Source organism: Vulpes lagopus, chromosome 8 (assembly GCF_018345385.1).
Source record: "Vulpes lagopus strain Blue_001 chromosome 8, ASM1834538v1, whole genome shotgun sequence".
In the NCBI taxonomy this organism is placed as follows: Eukaryota; Metazoa; Chordata; class Mammalia; order Carnivora; family Canidae; genus Vulpes; species Vulpes lagopus.
Window position 1 is genome coordinate 67,771,784 of NC_054831.1, and position 18,629 is coordinate 67,790,412.

Sequence of the window (18,629 nt, forward strand, 5' to 3'; positions counted from 1 at the left end):
AAAAAAAATAAAATCACATTCCATGTAGGATACTAATTAGATATTAACAAAGTGAGGTCACCACTGAATGCATTGTAGCTTTTTGTAAGCCATCATCTAGACAAGTGCTCATGGGAGGAAGTAGGGACAGTTCACTTCTTAAAAATGAAGACCAGGGCTAAATGGAGGTAATTTTCTCCCCTGACACTGTTTACCTGTCTGGTTTTTGTTTGCTTGCTTTCTAAATATAGAAATCTTTCTGAGGTCTTCAAGTGGATTATACTGTATATAGAGATAACTTACTGGAGGACACTGAGCCAGTTTATCAGCTGCTACCATCTGGACATTGAGGTGTTTAGCTTGAGATTTCCCTCGAGATTTTATTAACCTTTGTAAAACCTGTGAAAGATAAGATTTAACAGAAGAGTATCTGCACTCAGGTAAAGAACAAGTTTTGTTATTTACTCTAGGGCCTTTTTACATATATATAATGCATATGGTTTATAATCTATAAAATGTGTAAGCTTATCTGCAAAATTAACATGTTAACAAATTATCAGTTGCAAGTTTTAAAAAATGCTTTAAAAAAGGTAACTGGCATAGAGCTTATTATTTCTGAGTCTTACCTTTATTCAAAGAAACTTCTTGTCTCATGAGTGCTTTACGTTGAAAAAACCTGAGAACCCCAAGAGCTTTTATGTGAAGTACAGTGTTTACCACAGTAGAAACTACAACTGAAATAGTTTTAAAACACTCATTTAAAAATGAAGCCTGTTACATTTTAGCAAATTATTTTTGTAAAAAATATCCACATTTTTTGCAAATTTCTCTAACATACTTGGCTTCATAGAAGAAAACCAAGTCTCCTAGCTACATTTACTTTTAACCTGCTACAGCATATTGTTTTGGCTGAAATAAAGTGTAAAAGTCAGAATCAGGTAATTCAGCAAAGGAGGAATATTTAGTAGCCCTTTCAGATAATTGTGGCTACACTGTTCTTTGGTATTACATGAAACTCAACAAGTGGGCATTTCTTAAAGACTAGTTGCCATGTGAAAGCTGAAACCCTATCAATGAACTTTTCTTACTGTTAAATTTGAATGGATCTTTAACTGTACATGATTTGTAACTTCATTCCTTGATCATTTGGAAAATAATGGTTCACCTGAAGTAAATGCTTCAGGTCTTCCCAATGTTGACACATTTCTTATACAATATTAAAACATATTTGCTGTTACCACTGATCTTATCAGAAAACTCTATCTTTTGAGAAGCTGCTAATAAACTCTTAGATGGATAAAAGTTTTATGAAATTTTAATTTTTGTGTGAAAGTTTGAGTTTTATTACTGATGACAAGTGGGAAAATACCTGCCAAATAACTAAATCTCGATAAACCTAGTAGGTCAGTTGTTCCTTCAAATAAAAATGGTGTTCTGTGAAAAAATGAGGCTACTTCAGTTTATAACTTGAATAATCACTGTATGTCCTCATGGTAACTGGTAAAAATAAGGGCTTCACCTATTAAATGTACTTTGTTTCATTACACAGAATACTGAAAATACTGAAAGAATCTTTAAGAGTCAAAATTTAGTACCATTAATAAATTTTACTACTTTGTCAGGACATGCTTCAGTGAAACTGGGTGATGGTTGTTTTTTTTTCAACTGTGAGCATTGTCTGGTACTACATTCTTGATTCATGGACACCAGCAGTTTTACCCACCAGTGCTTTTGCACCCTCAGGGCAAATGTCAAAACAGTGAAAAAGCAGAACAAGTCTTAGTGTTATGGAAATAATTTTGACCTCAGGGACTCACAAGAAGTTTCTCAGAACCTTCCCCTGGGAAACCGTGGACTACATTTTGAGAATCGCTGTTCTAAGCCATGAAACTAATTATCACACTTTGCCTGCATGTCTCATCAAACTCTTTATGATGGATAAAGATGTAGCTTGTGTAACTGTAAAGCAGAACATAATCATTGTGAAGTTTGATTAGAGAGCAAACAATAACAACCCTACTTACCTTAGGAGAAGAAATCTTTACATATACTATAATAGGGGCCAAAGAAGTTTTACTGAGTTGAGCTGGATGATTAATAGTATCCGCATCAAGGACTACCAGTTGCAGTGTTCTTGCAAGTTCAAAAATCCTTTCAATTTCACTCTGAACTTCCGCTGTAAAAGGTTAAGCAGAATTTGATTACTTAAGGTAACTTCAGACCAAACTGAAATAAAGTAAAACGGTACACTGTTTCAACAGGAAGGGAAGTAGGGCAGCCTACAGGTAAATGTTTACAGGCAATCGAGGTGATAAAGGTATGCCTTGGAAAGAGCTGTTTCTCCACAGAACCTTTAGAATTGAGGGAATTCTTCTTTCAAACAGCTATAAAATTTGCTTCCAGTATAACTCTGTCTCTTTGTGCTATAACACTTCCCTCTGAAATCATTTTGTAAAAATGTTAGAAAATAGAAACTTAAGGATATCTTTAACATGTCTGTTTCTGACCACATTACCATAGCAACTATCACTCATTTATTTTCACTCCATCACCTTAATCTGTGTTTATACTGTCACCTATTAGTGTGCTTTCTGGATATGATAATCTAAATATGTTATCAGCAAGCTGAAATCCAACATGAAATGGAAGAAACATTAATAGTATCTATAACAAACCTGTCCAAAAACACACTTCTCATAGTTTCTGCCAACAGACGAATGATCCTGCAGTATTCATATTTTAAAAGGGTAGTTATCCATTAGAGGTAGCACTACTGAAATCCATATCTTTCTGTAAGATTTATAGAAAACTTACTAAAAATATGCTTGAACACCAAGAAAATTCCAGCCTCTCTATTCTGACCTCTCTAAAACCTAAAACAGGACTGTCCATTAAAATGTTCTGTGATGATGGAAATAGTCTGTATCAATGTCCAGTATGAGAGCTGCTAGGCACAGGTGGCTGTTGAGCACTTGAAATGTCATTAGTGTGTGAATGAGAAGCTCAATTTTTAAACGTAAATAAAAGTTAAATAGCCAGAAGCTACTGTACCTAGGCAGCACAGATCTATAAGGGCCTAACGTTAGCTTGTAAGTGTCCTCTACAGTCATGAAGGGCAGATTCTATAAGACTCCTAGACCTACAGAATACCTTTTAATTCCTATTACGCATTTAGATCCCTGCGGAAGATGGCTGAAGATCATTTCAACTAGTATTTTATTGCAGAAAAGACAAGTCACTAATCCTGTGCCTCACAATACGCTATGACTAGAGTCCTTTTATTTACCTTGATGTCTTTAACATCAAGACAAATGGGCTAAAACCATTTGTGATACTAGCTTTAAAACACTATTTGGTTACATGCTGCTCATGGCAGTCTTGCAGAAAGAAAAACCAAAAACAAGTTGGTTTAGCTTCCGGGTCTACTGGTTTACAAGAAACAAAGAATAGACAATTACATAAACTACACCAGTATAAGGCAGTTAGAAAACTTCAGACTACAGAAACCCTATGGATAAGTGACCCAGTGTCTTCAAGCAAAAAAATTATAAGGGCAAAAAAAAAAAAAAAAGACTTTTGTCAAACTACAGATTAAGAAACTTACAGACCTATGAACCAATCCACTATGGACTTTGTATCCTCATTAAAGCAAATGTTAATTTATATATACTTATAATACATAAGTAAAATGTATATCTAAAAATATATATGACAACTGGGAAATGATATATGGCTGAATAGAAATCTAATGATACTAGGGATGTACTGTTAAGATATGATAATGGCATTGTGGTTTAAATAGAGTCCCTAATTTTCAGAAATACATATTGAAATATTTGCAGATAAAGCCATATGATGTCTGGGATTTGCTTCAAAATAATCCAGAGACAGCTGGGGGAGAAAAGGGAAGACTGGAAATGAAACAAGACTGGCCAGAATGTTGAAAGTGGGTGATGAATACCTGAGGTTACTCATACTTTTTACTTCTCTATATGTTTGAATTTCTTTTAAGAAGAGTTTTTAAAATAAAAATGGTATATTTTGACTTTTTTATAATGGTGTTCTAAAACCTTGCTAATATTGTTTAAATTGTTATTCCAATTCTATAACCTTGCTGCGGCTTTGTGTTCTACCAATGTTTTCATGCCCACTGACCCCCAACAATCAAGTTCCAATCTAAATATTATTGTAGGCATTATGAAATTTGATCAGCCCACAGCTAACATCATACTCAACAGTAAGGCTGAAAAGCTTTTTCTTGAAGATTAGAAATGAAATAAGGATGTCCACTCTTGCCACTTTTATTCAACGTATTATTAGAAGTCCTAGCTAGGCCAATTAGGCAAAAAACAAAAGGCATCCAAATTGGAAAGGAAGAAGTAAAACCATCACTATTTGCAGATGACATATTGTAAACCCTGAACCCCACAAAACTGTTAGAATAAATCAGTAAAGTTGCAGGACACAAAATCAGTATACAAAAATATGTTGTGTTTCTACAAACTAAACTATCAGAATATGAGTAAGAAACCATCCCATTTACAGCTGTGTCAAAAAGAACATACCTAGGATTAAATGTAACCAAGGAGATGAAACACTGAAAACAAGACAATAATGAAAGAAATTAACTATCATACAAATAAATGGAGAGATATTCCGTGTTAATGGGCTTGAAAAATATTGTTAAAATGTCCCTACTACCCAAAGCAATCTACAGATTCAGTGCAATCCCTGTCAAAATTCAAGTGGCTTTTTCTTAGAACAATCCTAATATTTGTATGGAACTACAAAAGACCCTGACAAGCCAACTCACTCTTGAGAGAGAAGCACAAAGCTGGAGGCATCACACTTCCTGATTTCAACTATATTACAATACTAGAGTAAAACTGTCTGGTATTGGCATAAAAACAGACACACAAATCAGTGGAACAAAAGAGAGAGCCTAGAAATAAACCCATGCATAAGTGGTCAATTTATGACCAAGGAGCCAAGAACACACATTGGGGAAAGTACAGTCTCTTTAATAAATGGTATTGGGAAAACTGGACAGCCACATGCAAAAGAATGAAATGGAACCATTATCTTATACCATATACAAAAAGCAACCCCAAATGGATTAAAGACAAATAAAAAACCTAACACCATAAAACTTGTAGAAAAAAACATAGGTGATAAACTTCTTGACATCAGCTTTGTTGAATTTTTTTTTTTTTTTGGATTTGGCATCAAAAGCAAACACAACTAAAACCAAAATCAACAAATGAGACTATGTTAAACTAAAAAGCTTCTGCACAGTAAAAGAAGCTATCAACAAAATGAAAAGGCAGCCTATTGAATAGGAGAAAATATTTGCAAATCACATGTCTGATAAGGGGCTAATATTCAAAATATAGAACTTATACAACCAAATAGCAAGAAAATAGTCTGATTTTTTTTTTAAATGGGCAGAGGGTCTGAATAGGCATTTTTTCCTGGCACCAAAATGGCTTGGGGCAGAAATAGGCTTCATCACTTCATAGAGCTCTGTGATCCTTGGGTAGCATGCTTAACCTCTTGGAGCCTAAATATTTTTTTCTGGAAAATGAGAATGGGAATTAAATGAACCAACATGCAAATCATCTATTACAATGTCTGTCCCATAGTAAATAATACATGTCAAGTACACTTGACATTGAGCTACATGGATTTGAAATGTGGGGTTGCCTTATACACAGATGTTTTCAGTAAGTACGGTACCATGCTGTCAATGTATTTCCTCTTAGGATTTTCTTTTTTTTTTTCTTTTACTCTAGCTTACTTTATTCTCAGAAAATTCGTATTTTGTATTAGAATACAAAATATGTGCTAATCAACTGTTCATGTTATCTATAAGGCTTATGGTCAGCAGTAGGCTATTAGTAGTTAAGTTTGGGGGGAGTCAAAAGTTACACCTGGATTTTTAACATGGGGATTGGTTCCTCTCACCCCCATCATTTAGGGATCAAATGTGTTGCTTGTACCTACCTCTATGGATGGACAGTTTGCCCACTGAATTTTTTTTTAGGTTTTATTTATTTATGAGAGACACAGAGAGAGACAGAGACATAGGCAGAGGGAGAAGCACGCTCCTTGTGCAGAGCCCAACGTGGGACCCAATCCCAGGACCCTGGGATCACGACCTGAGCCAAAGGCAGATACTCAACCACTGAGCCACCCAGGTGCCCCCTTCCCCTACAGAATTTCAATGATAGGACTGAAAATGTTTCCAATAGGCAGTGAACTGATAGAACAATACATAATTAGCCCTATTTCTTCCCTCAGTACAGTGCCTGGTACAAGTTGGCACTCAAATTCTGTTGAAAGAATGAGTCAACTAAATAATGAATATGACTACCAAAATATATTTAGACAAAGTGAACCACTCCCTTTGGGTAGAGAAAGATTGCTATAGCTGGGCCATCAGTGCAGTCTGGTGTAACAAAGAGTGTGCTAATTTCTCAAGACAGCTACACTGGTAATAGGTCAAAAGGAGGAAAGAAATTAGATTCAAAAGATCAACTAGTCACATAAATTTCAGGTTCATTTGCAAGGCTAATTTTATAGCCTTCTATCATCAGCCCTTCGTTCTCCTTTCTTCCTAAGAGAAGGCAGATGGTCAAGTAAATGCAATCAGCATCACTGCCAGATGGCACTGCTCAATGGAAAAAAATCTGGACTGCTAGTCAAGACCCTCAGTGTCTAGTCTTCATTTTATCTTAGTATAAAGCTTAACTACATACAGAACCATTCATTTCCTGTTGTTTTCAGATTCTTCCCTACACAGTGCTGAGCTTGAACAAGGTTGGGAGTCGTTCTGGCAGACAGTAGAATCACCTGGCGGGCCTGTTAAAACAGACTGTAGGGCCCCACCCACCTCTAGATTTTCTGATTCAGTAGGTCAGGACAGGGCCTAAGAACTGTCATTCCTAACTAATGCCCCGTGATGCTGACACTGCCGATTTGGAGACCACACTTCAGGAACCACTGAACTGAATGCTTTTCTCAGGTCTGTCATCCCAGTTCTAAAGTCCCTGGTGCTATAAACAGAAGATAAAAATGATGAACTCTGTTTTAGTTGAAACTTTTACTGAGATAATTATAAATTCACATGCAGTTGTAAGAAAAATACAGAGATCCCTTGTACCATCTACCCAGTTTTTCCCAGTGGAAAGAAACATCTTGCAAAACTACAATGTGATTATCACAACCGGAATATAAATATGATCCACCAATCCTATTATGTTTCTCTGGTTTTCTTGTACTCTCTGTATGTATATTTAGATGTATAGAATTTCATCCTATGTGTTGGTTTATGTAACCAGCACTAGAGTTAAGAGAACAGTTCCATCACAAGGAATAAGTGACAAAATAAATGATCGAAGCTAGCTCTTCAGTTGGATTAACACTATTTACCAGGTTGTAAACACTGTTAGCTAACCACCTGTGTTGCCACTACACAAAGTAAGTGCCTTTCCTCATTCCCTGCATGCTGTCAGTTATAACTGTTTCCACCTGCACAGCTAAATCTACCTTTGCTTCCTAAACTCATATTTGCCCAGTATTTTCCCACCTTCAGCACATAGTTTTCACAGTCATGTGGTACTTTTTAAGCACTACACTCACATACCTGTGTACAAGTGTGCACAAAGATGTACCATATTCCCTAAATTGATTTGCCTCTTGGAAGATGCTTGGGGTCAAACCAAACCACAGATTTGGAGACCACACTTCAGGAATGTATTATTTTTAAAAATAAATCTGCCCTTGGAATTGGCAAATAACTGGGTAACCCACACCCATCACTACTTACATTCAAGTAGTATTTTTATTTCTAAGAGTGTAATGTTCTTCATTTGCATTCCCTAAGTTTGAATAGCTAATGTACATATCTTAAACTGTGATGCTTGAGCAGTATTACAACGGAGAAAAAAGGTTAGAACTTGTACGAGTCTTATGAGTACAAATAAAGCCATCTGTCCATGCAGAGGAGTCCTGTACCACCCCCAAAACAGTATAAAAGATGTACTTAAAGCTTCAAATTTTTCAGGGTTTTCTTGTCCTTCATATCATACACATCAGTGTAATGAACTCCAAAGGCAACATAACTATACTTTTGTTTATGTAACAAAAGTTTTCTAAAAACATGTGCATAAAGCAAATTTTTTACCTATCAAATTATATCTTCATTGTACTGGATCTTTCACCCTTTTCTAACAGAAATAACTGCTGAAATTCATCTCATCTATAGATTTGAGGTAGATCTTCTCAAATTTAACCTCTACTAAATACAGAATAATCTTAAGGCATAGCATATACTCATATACTTACATCCTTGGAGTGTTAAAGTATCAATTCTGTACTGTTATATACATGTTTCCTATATAATAGAGTCCACACAGCACACATAACTTGTTATTTAACGTGTTGTACTGGCACAAAAGGGGTATCACCTGACCATCCTGCCTGTTATAATGACCTATTTCCCAGTGCTACCATAAAAAATAAAAATCCTCATACAGAGGAACCTACCCCTGTGTTTCTCTGGGAACAAAGACTCAGTATTTGCTAACAGTGTTCATGGAGACTTTATAGCACATAACTACTGAATATCCAAAAGTGACTGCGTACTAAGCCCTGCCCTCTGTGCTAGGTTCCAGATCTGTATGTACAGGTGATGCCCTGCTGGGTATCTGGATGCTACATAACACTGCAAATTCAACATGTGCCCACATGCCGCCACCATCTTCCTTATTCCCCTAGCCAGTCCACTCCCTCCAGATCCTCATCCTAAAATCCCTTCTCCCCAGAATGACACCACCAATGGCCCAGTTCCTGGAGCAAAAACCTGAGATCATGCTGGAGTTGGCTTTTCTGTGTTCCACAGATTGCCAATACCTGACTCTCGTATCTCTGGATTCCTTTCATTTTACTGATTACCTGTGTTACTGTCTTATTGCAATCCTCTCTTAATCTCTAACTTGAGTGATGACAACAGCCTTTGAAATGACCTCCCTGTCCAATTCTTGCCCCACCTCCACCCTGCTGCTACAGGGAGGGATTCTTCTAAAGGCACCAATTTTATTAGTGTCTGCCCAGAGTAGATTATTTCTGCCGAACCTGCTTCAACAGAATCTGATTTTTTTCCTGACTTGGCTCTAGCTCCTTTCCACTCTCTTCTCCACAATGCTGTCAGTGATCCTTCTAAACCACAAGTCACACTGTGTCACATTGTCTGCCTTCCTGTACCTTTCTACCATAATAAAAGTATTATACTATCAGGCACAGTCTCTCTAATCTCCTGTCTCCCCCTTCTAGTCATTTCATATCTGTTATGCTGGCTTCCTCACTATCCCTGAAACATATCACACATACTCCTGCCACAGGGCCTTTGCATCTTCAGCTCTCTCTGCCCAAAACAGTCTTCACAGGTAGCTATAAGGCTAAAGAATTTACAACAAATCATTCTGCTAAAATATCACTTCCTCAAAGAGGGTCCTGTCTTCCCCATGTAAAATCACATACTTTTCTCAGTTTACTCTCTACCCTTTGGCCTGCTTTTTCTTCCTAGACTCTTCAACCACTGAGTGCTACATCTCTTAGCTTCTGTCCATGTGTTCCCTATGAAACAAAAACTCTAAGAGAGTGAGGACTTGGTCTCCTTTACTTCTGTGTCCCTAGCACTTATGATAATCCCTAGCACATGGTTGGGACTCAAGTATTTGTTAAGTGGGTGAATAAATGCCTAAAATTTATACATAGTTCTATAATGCCTTGGGATAAGCTCCAAATTCCTTAATATCCCTCCTCTGCTTCTCTGGTGTCTTCTCCTTTCACCCTCTGTTCTAAACCATACACTCACAGCTAAGGTGAAACCTATGTTTTCCAGAAGCCTCTTGTTACTCTTGGTTTTAAGTCCTCATCACCCTCTCCACCTCTTTCCCTTTTGTCTTGCCTAAACCCTATTGTGCTTTCCATTAGCTCCTAGGAAAAGCCTTTCTCAGTGGCCTACACTGTCCTGCAGCATTAGCTCTCTGGCAACCAGTTCAATGCAGGCTCACTGTGCTCACCACTTTATATTTCAATGGGCTGTTAACTTCTTTGCCTTGCTGTTACACCAAGTTCCTTGAGGGCAATGCCTTCATCTAATTCATCTTTTTATTCCCAGGCTTAACATGACACTTGGGGTCTAGTATATGTCCAATAAAGTATATGAAGTGAAACAGTCGTTTAAAAATAACATACAGTTGGTAGTTACAAATAGCCCTGCCAATCTAAACAAATCTGTTATGCCACTGATGTAACTTACAAGTCTAAGCACAACTGACACTGTCAATGAGGTGAATCAATGAAAGAGCATTTTGTGACAATCTCTGTGAACATCAGAACTATACAGAAGAGTCACAGATGATAAGAATATGAAAAGAAATTACTGTAAGCAAAATGTATCATCACATTTTTCCTCTAAAGTATTTCTAAAGCTGTTTTACTCAAGTGTAGTCAGTGAGGGTTTGTTAGGTGAGGAACAAAACTGAGTTTTAGAAGATCTTCTACACAGATAATAGATAAAGTTTATTTTTAATAGTTTCTCTTTGATTTATGTAATATGCTCCAGAATAAACTAAAAACTTCTATGTTTTTAAGGGTGCCTGGATGGCTCAGTTAGTTAAGCATCTGCCTTCAGCTCAGGTCATGATCTCAGGGTTCTGAGATCAAGCCCTGCCTCAGGCTCCCTGCTCAGTGGGGAGTCTGCTTCTCCCTCTCCCTGCAGCGCCCCTGCTTTCTCTCCCTCTCTCTGTAAAATAAATAAATAAAATCTTAAAAAAAAAAACATATGAACAGGAAAAAAAATGAAGACCAAAGATCTCGAACAACTCTCAGAAAGTTAAAACAAACCTAACAACCCAGTGAGTTACCATGTAAGAGTGATTAACCTAAAATTCCAAGCACATGCCACAGAGAAGAAACAGTTGCCAAAGGATCTCATTTGAATACATTAATAAACAGTATCCCAACACAACCCTGTAAACATGTTAACTAAAGTCTCTATCCTGGGGCACCTGGGTGGCTCAGTTCTTTATGTGTCTGCCTTCAGCTCAGATCATGATCCCAGGGTCTTGGAATCAAGCCCCATGTCGGGCTCTCTGCTCAGTGGGAGCCTCCTGCTTCTCCCTGTCCCTCTGCCTTCTGCTCCCTCTGCTTGTGTTCTTTCTGTGTCAAATAAATAAAATCTTTATATACTGTATTTGCAAATAAAAATATTGGTATCAATTAAAAATGGCCAGGAATTGATTTCATTTATCTCAACACTCCCCCACACTCCCCTTATACATATAATCCTGAATATGACACATATAATCATTGATATAATTCAGTTACTGAGAGTCTTTGGATGATAGCCACCCTTGATGGAGAACATACTATGTTTAATCCTTACAATAATTCTACAGGGTAGTTAATATCTATTTTGTTTTTACTTAAATGAGGAAACTAGGCATTAAAAAGGTCAGTGAGCTTGCTCATAGTAACACCAATAGAAAGCCAAGAGTTTTTAGATACAGCAAAGCTCACAGTAGTGGAAAAAACAAACACACAGAAAAACCAAAACCAAAACCAAAACATTAATGCTGACAGCCAGTGGAATATTTAACTCAAAACTATCATAACAAATCTTTCCATAGCATGAAATCACTAAGACTGTAGCACTAGCCACTGGCAACATGGGTCTATTTCTTCTCTGCTTTATGACACATGGAATTGTCATCTAGTTAGATCTTCTCATTGGCAGCCTCGGGAGAGAAATGTTTAAATAGCCTAAACCCACCAGCATAGCACAGACTTACCTAAGCTCGACCTCGTGTTGGATCTTTCTATTATCGCGTGCTTGCTGGGATTGTTTAACACTGAGCGCTTGGCGAGTGAGATGTCAGCCGTGACCCTTGTGATGGATATCCTGGTGGCGGAAAAGTAACAGAAGACCCTGAGGTTATTAGTGGAATACAAGGGGACAGAAGTACATTCCCAAACTCACCTAAGTATGAAATACATAGTGAATGGTATTTTCAAATGAAAAGATGTTAGGGCACTTAATCATTCATTTTTGCTTATCTCACACCTTAGCTGACATTTATCAGTGCTTACTAAGTACTAAGCATTTTAGTTGGATTATCTCACTAAATCATCCTGCAAAACTTTAGCAGAGAGGTTTCTTATAATCCCACTTTTGCTGATGAAGAAATGAGCCAAAGCAGGTTAGTTTATCCAAGGCTATATATTTTTAAACAGTGGAGCTGGGGTTTGAACCCAGACTCCCCAAAACTTGTATTTTTAGCCCCTGCACTCTCACACCTCCCAAACTGTGAAAGGCACCAAGAATAAGTAAAAACAAGACAAACATGGTCTTCCTTCAGAGAGCTAAGAGTCTAGTTAGTGGAAGAGATGGGAATGAATCAGAAAAGTAATTTTCAAATTGTCTCTCCCCACCCCCATTTTCCAGTATATTTACTGAAAAAAATCCTCCTAGAAGTGGAGCCACACAGTTCAAAGCCCTGTTGTTCAAGGGACACCTGTATGTGAAGTTGAAAGCTAAGAGATTATTATATCCATGAAACTATAACAAATTTCTGTTTCGAAACTCAGAATGAGTTTTTGTAAAATAAAAATGACAGAAAGAAAAATTCAAAAGAAGAGAGCTGGAATATTAAGAAAATCTAAAGGGTAAAACAAGGGTAATCTAATTTATTTTTATTTTTTATTTATGATAGTCACACAGAGAGAGAGAGAGAGAGAGAGGCAGAGACGTAGGCAGAGGGAGAAGCAGGCTCCATGCAGGGAGCCCAACGTGGGATTCAATCCCGGGTCTCCAGGATCGCGCCCTGGGCCAAAGGCAGGCGCCAAACCGCTGCGCCACCCAGGGATCCCCAAACAAGGGTAATCTAAAGGGTTAAAAAAAGGAAAAAAAAAGGCACAGAGAGAAAAATTATACAAATGAGAGAACCACCCAGGAGGCTCACCTTCTACATAAGAAGAACTCAAGGAAAAAAAAAAAAAAAGCCAGAATTAAGAGTCTTGATTTTCCAAGGTTCAGCACAGAGGTTGAGAGTTCTATTACTGGGACATAGTCTTATAAATTTCGTGACATGGGGGACAAAGGAAAAAAGATCCTACACTAAAGATCAGAAATGGAAGTGTTCTGTGCTTCTCAACAATGGAAGCCAGAAGATAATGGGGGCAGAAAGCTCTCAAAATTTTTTTTTAAAGATTTTATTTATTTATTTGAAAGAGCACAGAGGGAGAAAGGGAAAAATCAGACTTCTTACTGAGCAGAGAACCTGACGTGGAACTCGATCCCAGGACCCTGGGATCGTGACCTGAGCCAAAAGCAGATGCTTAACGGACTGAGCCACTCAGGCATCCCAAAAGTTTCCAAAATTCTAAGGGGAAATTATTCCCATCAGAATTCTGTAGCCATTTTAACGCTCAATTACATGGAAGGGTTGATGAGAGATACTTTTAGACATTCAGGGTCTCACAAAATTATGTACTTTTCTGGGGAAACCAGAGGATGTTGTTAATTGAAGTGATAGGGAAAACCCTAGATCAACAGATCTAAGGAAAGGGGGCTCCAACCCAAGAGGAAAGCTAAAGGAATCTCCTGAGTAATGGTGAAGGATGTCCCAAAATCACAAATGTACGCCCAGCAAAGAGAGAACCGTCCAGATTGCACACGGCAGCATGCTCCCAGAGGTTCAAGAAGACGAAGCTGAGTGGCTGCAGGATGCATTTCCATATACTGTGAGGAGGTCCAGACAACTGGGGAGTCCAGGACTGAATCAGTGCCAAATACACAGGAAGTTAAGGAAGATAAAAAGTAAAATTACTTGACTCACAGAAAACACAGAAGAAAAAGTGATTATAGTATATAGTGTGGCTCCTTTGAACATTATCCACATGGTCATAATACATACTAAAAACTGGAGCCAGCTGAAAGGAGGATTTAGCTGTTGGGAGTGCAGGCTGAGATGTGTGCAGATGTCTGCCGGGACAGACAGGAAGATGATGCGTGAGAGCTAAATATCCTGTGAGGTAGGAAGCCAGTAGCCACCGCCTAACACCGATAACTCAAGTAGCAAATCAGGCATGTTATTGGGAAGCAAGGAGTAAATAACCAAAAGATAGAGCTAAAACAGTTCAGAGTGGCTGCCGTCTGAAGAGCAGGGCATTTAGTAAGTGTGGGAAGGGACATTGGCATTTACAGAGAAATCTGTGTTCCTCTATACCCCATAGAATTCATTCTTTCCAGAACTTGGACCAGTTAATAGAATTCTCTATCTGTAATCACAGTCATGATAGAAAATAGTTCCATACCCCCGACCCACAAAATTCCCTTGCGCTGCCCTCTTAGTTGTCAGTCTGCCCCTCTTCCCTACCCCTAGCACCCAGAGAACTGGTTTTTTTTTTTTTTTTGGTCCCTAAAGCTTTCCCTTTCCCCAAATATTACTGCAGCCTTTTGAATGGAGCTTCTTTCACTTTCCATAATGGATGTGAGATTCATCTGTATTGTTGTATGTTTCCATTTCTTCTTACTGCCAGTGGGGCTGCTGTTTTTTAAAAAAATAAGCATATGATTTTTGAGCTTTTTGTACTTAGATGAAAATTTTATTCAATGTGTTAAAAGCAAGGAGACACTAAAACACTGATTTAAACATTTTCATTATTATTTCAAAATGCATTCACAAGTGAAATCAGGCTAGAGGTGAAACACACAATGCTTGGTCATTGTTCAAGATGTTTGTATTTAAGGGCACCTGGGTGTCTCAGTGGTTAAGCGTCTGTTGGTATCAGCTCAGGTTGAGATCTTGGGGTCCTGAGATAAAGTTCTGCATCAGGTTCTGCATGGAGACCACTTGGGTTTCTCTCTCTCTCTTCACCCCTCCCTCTCCATCTTTTTTTTAAAAAAAGTTATTTATTTGGGGCTGGGTCTAGCAGTTAGGGTGGTACCATCTGGGAAGCTCCAGCTATAAAGGAGGTAACAGTACTCCCTTCACATGGAGCAACTGTGGCACCATGGAGGGAGACATTCATTCAACACTGATTTATCGAGTGCCTACTATGTGCTAATCATTGGGGTGCTATTATGGAACCCAAATTCTCATGGAAGAGAGAATGAGTAGAAGGAAGTAGACAGATGTCTGATGTCAGGTGGTCATAAATACCATTAAAAAAATAATGCAGGGTAATGAGGACACAGATGGGGTGAGGCAGAGGGTACATGCTTGGTGTTCAAGGAACACCTTTCAGAAAAGTTGACCTGTGGTCAGAGGTGAGGGAAGTGAGGGGATGAGCCATATGGGTAGTGTGGGCACGGTGTTCTAGGCAGAGGGCAGAGTGAGCACCTGAAGTGCTGGGCATTACACTAGTAGAGCTATGTGGGGCCCAGGTTCTCCTGATGACCACAGTGTAGGTGTGTCCTTCTACACGGGGAACTGACCCAGCAGCAGGACAGGATTTTCTATAATAATACATCCTCCCTCTCCCACCTGCTTGGGCCTTTCTGCACATGGTACTGCTCAGCTGAGAATCCACTGACCTGCTTCTGTGGTTAGCTTCGTAGGCTGTGTGAAGTTGGGTCACTATCCTATTTCAACTCCTAAAGTTATGCTTTGGGAATTGTCACTACTTGGGGTTCTGCCAAAAAGGAGACCTTGAAAACTATAAGGGCAAAATTCGGGGGACAGTTCAGAGTAGTGGTTCTTAGCCTTCACGGGCTACCAAAATTGCCACCATGTAACCTTCTAAAGGTACATTAGGTCCTCCCTTAGGGATTTGGTTTCAGTTGGCCACAGGTGGAACATAAGCCCTTATTTGGTTGGTATTTTATTTTTAACGTGCTGCAGATGATTTTAGTATGCAGCCAGGCTAGATAACCACCAGTTTAGAAGAAGTCGTCTCACATCTAAGCAAATTATCTACACAACAAAACTAAGTGATGTACAGTTGCCCAGGATTATTGATTTCCAGTAAGATTCCTTTGCAGAAGATTCACCAGTGTATACATCCCTACAATTCAGTTCGCATTCCAGACACTTCGGTGCTGACAGCTGACATTTTCAAAGTCACTGGGGAGGAAAACCCAATTCATCACTGGTGGTAGCTTTCCTCTTTGTCCTCTATTTCCTTGTTAATTTACCTGTCAATGTCCTACAAGGATGAATCCGCAGATTGCTTTGTTTACATGACACAGTTGGTTAGGATGGATCGGATTTTAAATGGGCTACTCTATGGCACACAACAGAAAGAGGATAATGATTTATCATCTATTCTTTGACCTGACACACTTAAATGCTATTTAACAGCCAAGATCACAATTCTGACAACTCTCCAGGGCTTCAACAAATGAACTTAACTAGGTTTGAGAACAGAAAAGAATTCCTATCAAGAATCTTTCCATCACCAGCACTTCCTTTCATATATCTTTCCCCCCATGGGCTTCAAGTTTTTAAAAAATAAATTTAGTTTATTTAATAGATAATTAAGGAGTAATTTATTTTTCCATTTTAAAATTACAAGTGCATGGAGGTACCTGATACTTTCGACAAGTTTTCTCCCCCCTACTGCTACCAAAACTAAAGACATTTAATGACCCAGGTACTCTAGATGTCTTGCCAGAGGTTAAAAAATTAAATTTTACATGGATTTTTCCAAGTGTTTGTTAGAGACTCTCTTCATTCCTTTAAAGATCTTTAACTGGTGATTCCCAAGCCTAGAATGTTGAACTTGAGCTCTATGAGTCAAATGAGCCAAGACTGCTCCATTAATAAAGCCATGTGAAAATTACTTCTGGCCAGAAAGAACAGATTGATACAACATTCAAATATTTTGCTCATTGTTTCTTAAATGAAATCAATCTGAATGGGCTAATACATTAGAGCACAGGTTCAAGCTATGCCCTATGGCTGGAATCTCTCTTCCAAATTCAGAACTTACTAGGTTTAAAGAGTAAGGAAATGCCATCGCATTTTTCCATCTTTGGCATTTTGGAACAGGCAGTGGGTTAAGTCAGTCATGGAAAGCACAGTGCTTTGTCTAGCAATTTCCTGGGTGTGCATGCTCAAGAAGACAATCCCAAATTAGGATAAGTGACAGAGCCAAGCATAGAGAACTGAAAGGTAAATAAGCCTGATTGGGGGGGATTTTTTTTTTTTTTTTTTTTTTTTACTTGGCCAGTGCCAGACTGCCTTGGACCACACCAAAGGTGGTGTTTTCCTGGCACAAACTAAAAAATATTTCAAGTTATGAAAAACAAAATTGAATTAGGAACATTTGATAAGGTGGACCTTGATTATAGTTTCTAATTCCTTTTCTGTCTCTTTCAGTCCTTTGCTTGTCCTCCTGTCCCTGCCTCCCCTGCTGAAAGTCAGTATCAATTACAAATGACCGTAAGAGCAGGTGCAGTCAAGGAAGCAAGAGGTATACTAAGAAACTTAAAAGAACACAAACCCACAGATACTATCTATTGTAAGAAGGACAGGGACATAGAAGAGAGGCACCAGATTTGTCTTGTTAAAAATACAAAAATACAGGGATGCCTGGGTGGCTCAGTCAGTTAAGTGTCTACCTTCCGCTCAGGTTGTGATCTCAGGGTCCTGGATCGAGCCCCGCCTCTCCTTCCCTTCTACTTCTCTGCCTGCTTATGTGTGTGTTCCCTCTCTCTCTCTCAAATAAATAAATATAATCTTTTAAAAAAATACAGAAATGTAAACTAGCCCTGTATGTTCCTAGGTCCCCTGAAATCTACTCTTTGCTTAAATTTCAGTTTCCATTTTAGACTCCTATTGTGTCATTGATGCTTCGGGAACTGGCTTAACTCTGACCACAGATTCTTTGACTCAAGTCTTCCTTCCAGCTAACTAGAAGTGAGCTCCATGAAGCCCAAGCCCTCATCTGACTTTGTTCCTCACAATGTCCAGTACAGAGTATGTTCAATAAAATTTGTTGAAGCAGACTGAGTGGGGAAGGAAAGAGAGGACAAAGATTATGTCCAAGACGATGAACATGGTACACCAGATACGGCCCTGGCTCTGTTACCAGTCACTCCTTGTCTAGAGACTTGAGTTGAAGACCTCTAGGAAGCTTGCCTTCCACATGATGCTGTGGCACACCTTGGTGCCTTCACCCACTTAACACCCTCTACTGGACAGGCCTTTCTCTTTCTAATTTGAGTTAGTGAAATCTTAGTTACCATTTAAAAACCCTTTCCTAGATGTTGAACATTCCTGTCTGCATCAATCCCTCCCTCCCCTTATAATCCGTATACCTCGGACATGCACATGCTGAGCTGCCCCTTCATCTATTTCGTATTTTACTGCTCAAGGCTTCAGATTATGGTTGACATCTAGGGTCTACAAAGACAGTGAGTGGCTTCAACATCTCTGCATTTCTCTAGCAGGGCATATATGGAAAACATTCATTCAACATTCACCCATGTGCCCTTTACACTGAGTTCGGTCCCAGGCATTGAGAACACAACAGTTCACAGAATAGATTCAACAAACAAACAAAAAGCCAAAAATCTGCCCTCATGGGTTGATAGTCTAACTATAGGAGAATGGCAGCAAACAAAATTAATAAATAAA

The 18,629-nt window shown here is 38.6% G+C and overlaps 1 protein-coding gene across 8 annotated transcripts in view; it reads right to left on the minus strand.

Annotated features, from left to right (window-relative positions):
* The window catches only part of CACNB2 (calcium voltage-gated channel auxiliary subunit beta 2), a 382,570-nt gene that overhangs the window by 5,510 nt on the left and 358,431 nt on the right, over positions 1-18,629 (minus strand). For all 8 annotated transcript variants that reach the window (XM_041767556.1, XM_041767558.1, XM_041767555.1 and 5 more), the window contains 3 exons: positions 11,838-11,947; positions 2,004-2,155; positions 283-378 (listed from right to left, as the gene is read on the minus strand). In XM_041767556.1, the coding sequence (XP_041623490.1) occupies positions 283-378; positions 2,004-2,155; positions 11,838-11,947 (358 nt within the window). The remainder of the gene's footprint in view (positions 1-282; positions 379-2,003; positions 2,156-11,837; positions 11,948-18,629) is intronic.